The 2272-nt window shown below is 65.8% G+C and overlaps 1 protein-coding gene across 1 annotated transcript in view; it reads left to right on the forward strand.

Moving 5' to 3' along the window:
• FRMD5 (FERM domain containing 5) overlaps positions 1 to 2243 on the forward strand; it is a 15667-nt gene extending 13424 nt beyond the window's left edge. The window contains exon 12 of the mRNA XM_031059669.1: positions 1625 to 2243. Within this exon, the coding sequence (XP_030915529.1) occupies positions 1625 to 2199 (575 nt within the window). The 3' untranslated portion in view covers positions 2200 to 2243. The remainder of the gene's footprint in view (positions 1 to 1624) is intronic.
• Positions 2244 to 2272: the final 29 nt, after the last annotated feature.

The following is a 2272-nucleotide window of genomic DNA, read 5'->3' on the forward strand; positions in this document are numbered from 1 at the left end:
CGGCCACGACCACCCACCTGAGCCAGGTAACGCTGCGCCGCGGGGTCCGGGGGCTCCTGGAGCGCCACGGGGCTCCCATGGACTGTGGTCCTGTAGTCAGCTGGTGAGCTGGTGGGTGCAGGACTGTGGGGTGCAGGACTGTGGGGTGCAGGAATGTGGGGTGCAGCATATGCATGGCAGGGAGTGGGCTGGGTTCTCCTGGGCTCCAGGCTGTTACCACAGAGCAGCTCTGGTGGTGGGGCTGCACTCGGATTTCCAGGATTTTCCAGCTTCTGCTGCCAGTCCTGTGGGAGCAGATGGCAGGAGGGTTTGGGTCTGGGGGCCAGCCCTGCTCTCACTGTGGTGATGAGCAGTGTCGCCCCCTCAGGGGCTGTCCCCCGTGTTGGGGACACAGTGGGTGCCATGGGGAGCGTTCCCATGAGAGGGGAGAGCGCAGAGCTGGCAGGGTGAGAGCGTGTCCCCCCCTCACTGCCCAGCAGCATGGCATTGCTGGGGCACCCACCCGGGCAGCGCTCACAAAGGAGAGCCTGCAAATCCCTGGGAATGCGGCCGGATGAGCTCCGGGTGCTGCCCTTCACCCTCCAGCAGCCAGGCCGTGGTGACAGCATGTCGAGGTGCTTTAGTGCACTGTGCTCTTCCCGCGGTGACAGCTCCAGCCCCGTCCCTCTCCAGCCGCCCGCAGGGTGGCCCTGAGGACCAGCTGGTCCCCACCATGACCTTCAGACACCCTCCCTGGAGCTGGGGCCACTGCAATAGCAGAGTTCCTATCCCCGCCCCTGCCTGCCAGAACTACCTGAAACAAGTCCCTTATGTGTGTGGTTTCTTGGAATTTGGGGATTTGGAGGAGATGTTGTTAGGGGCAGGACTTGCTTGGCACAAAGGACCAAAGCTCAGCCTGGTACAGGGCTGGGAGCTGGCACAGGGGCTGGCACAGAGCTCCTGCCACGGCTCCTGCTCAGGCGTGAGCAATGTAGAACATCTGGTTTGTGGTGAACTCAGAGCAGCCTGTGCTGCAGGGGCTCCTGCACGTGATGGGGACATCTCCCCTGTGTGCTGGGGGACACCCACAAGCACCAGCCCAGCACGACCTCTGTTCATGCACCTCCCACCCGGGGCTCTCATCACTGCCACCCATCCCTGTCCCCCACGATGGCCGAGCCCCCAGCGCGTTCCCGTCTGTGTCACCTGTCCCGGGCAGGTGCCCGTGCTGCCGCAGTGCCACGGCTGGCGCTGCCAGCAGCAGAGGGGCCCCAAGCACTGTGGGCGGCTGCCAGGGGGACTGTCACTGTCACCTCAGGGCAGCACAGCCCGCGGGTGCGTGTGACTGCCTGCGGAACAGCCTGGACCCTGCCGCGCTCCCGGCTGGCAGCCAGGGGCTGGCGGGGCCAGTGACAAACCAGGCGGGGGTTGAGGTGTCACCACTGCAGTCACAGGTCGTGTTGAAGGGGCTGCAGGTCCTGAAGGACCAACAATAACAGCAACAGCAAGAAGCATCAACCCAGGGCAGCCGCCGCGCTCTGTCCCGGGGCACACTGGTGTGGGGCGGTGCGGGCAGCCCCCAGCCGTGGGCAGGAAGCCCCTGCACCCCACTGAGTGTCCCCTTGTCCTTCCCCTGTCTCCCCAGGCCTGGAGTCCCTCCGTGACAGCGCCCACTCGACCCCGGTGCGCTCGGCTTCCCACGGCGACGCCTTCGCGGGCCCCGGGCGCAGCGGCCGCGCCGAGAGCAGCGAGCGGGTGGCCGTGATCGCCGACGAGAGCTACAGCCCCGCCGACAGCGTGCTGCCCACGCCCGTGGCCGAGCACAGCCTGGAGCTGATGCTGCTGTCGCGCCAGGCCAACGGGGCCCCGTGCAGCATCGAGGAGGAGAAGGAGTCGGAGGCGGGCACGCCGGCGGCAGAGGCGGAGGGCGAGCTGCGGGCGCTGTGCCCGGGCGCCGCCGGCCTGGGGCCGGCACAGGCCCAACAGGTGAATAAGTTTCTTTTAAGTGTCCTCCGTTTGCTCCTTGTGACAGTTGGACTCCTCTTTGTTTTGCTCCTCCTCCTGATCGTCCTTACCGAGTCCGACCTTGACACTGCCTTTTTCCGTGATATCCGCCAGACCCCAGAGTTCGAGCAGTTCCATTACCAATACTTTTGTCCCCTCAGGCGATGGTTTGCCTGCAAGCTCCGCGCCGTGGTAAACCTGCTCATTGACACCTGAAGGCAGGAGCCACCACGGGGGCCTGGACCTGCCGCCGTCACTCTCTAACCCTCCCCTCCCGACCCAGACCCGG

Source organism: Geospiza fortis, unplaced genomic scaffold (assembly GCF_000277835.1).
Source record: "Geospiza fortis unplaced genomic scaffold, GeoFor_1.0 scaffold2, whole genome shotgun sequence".
Lineage (NCBI taxonomy): Eukaryota > Metazoa > Chordata > Aves > Passeriformes > Thraupidae > Geospiza > Geospiza fortis.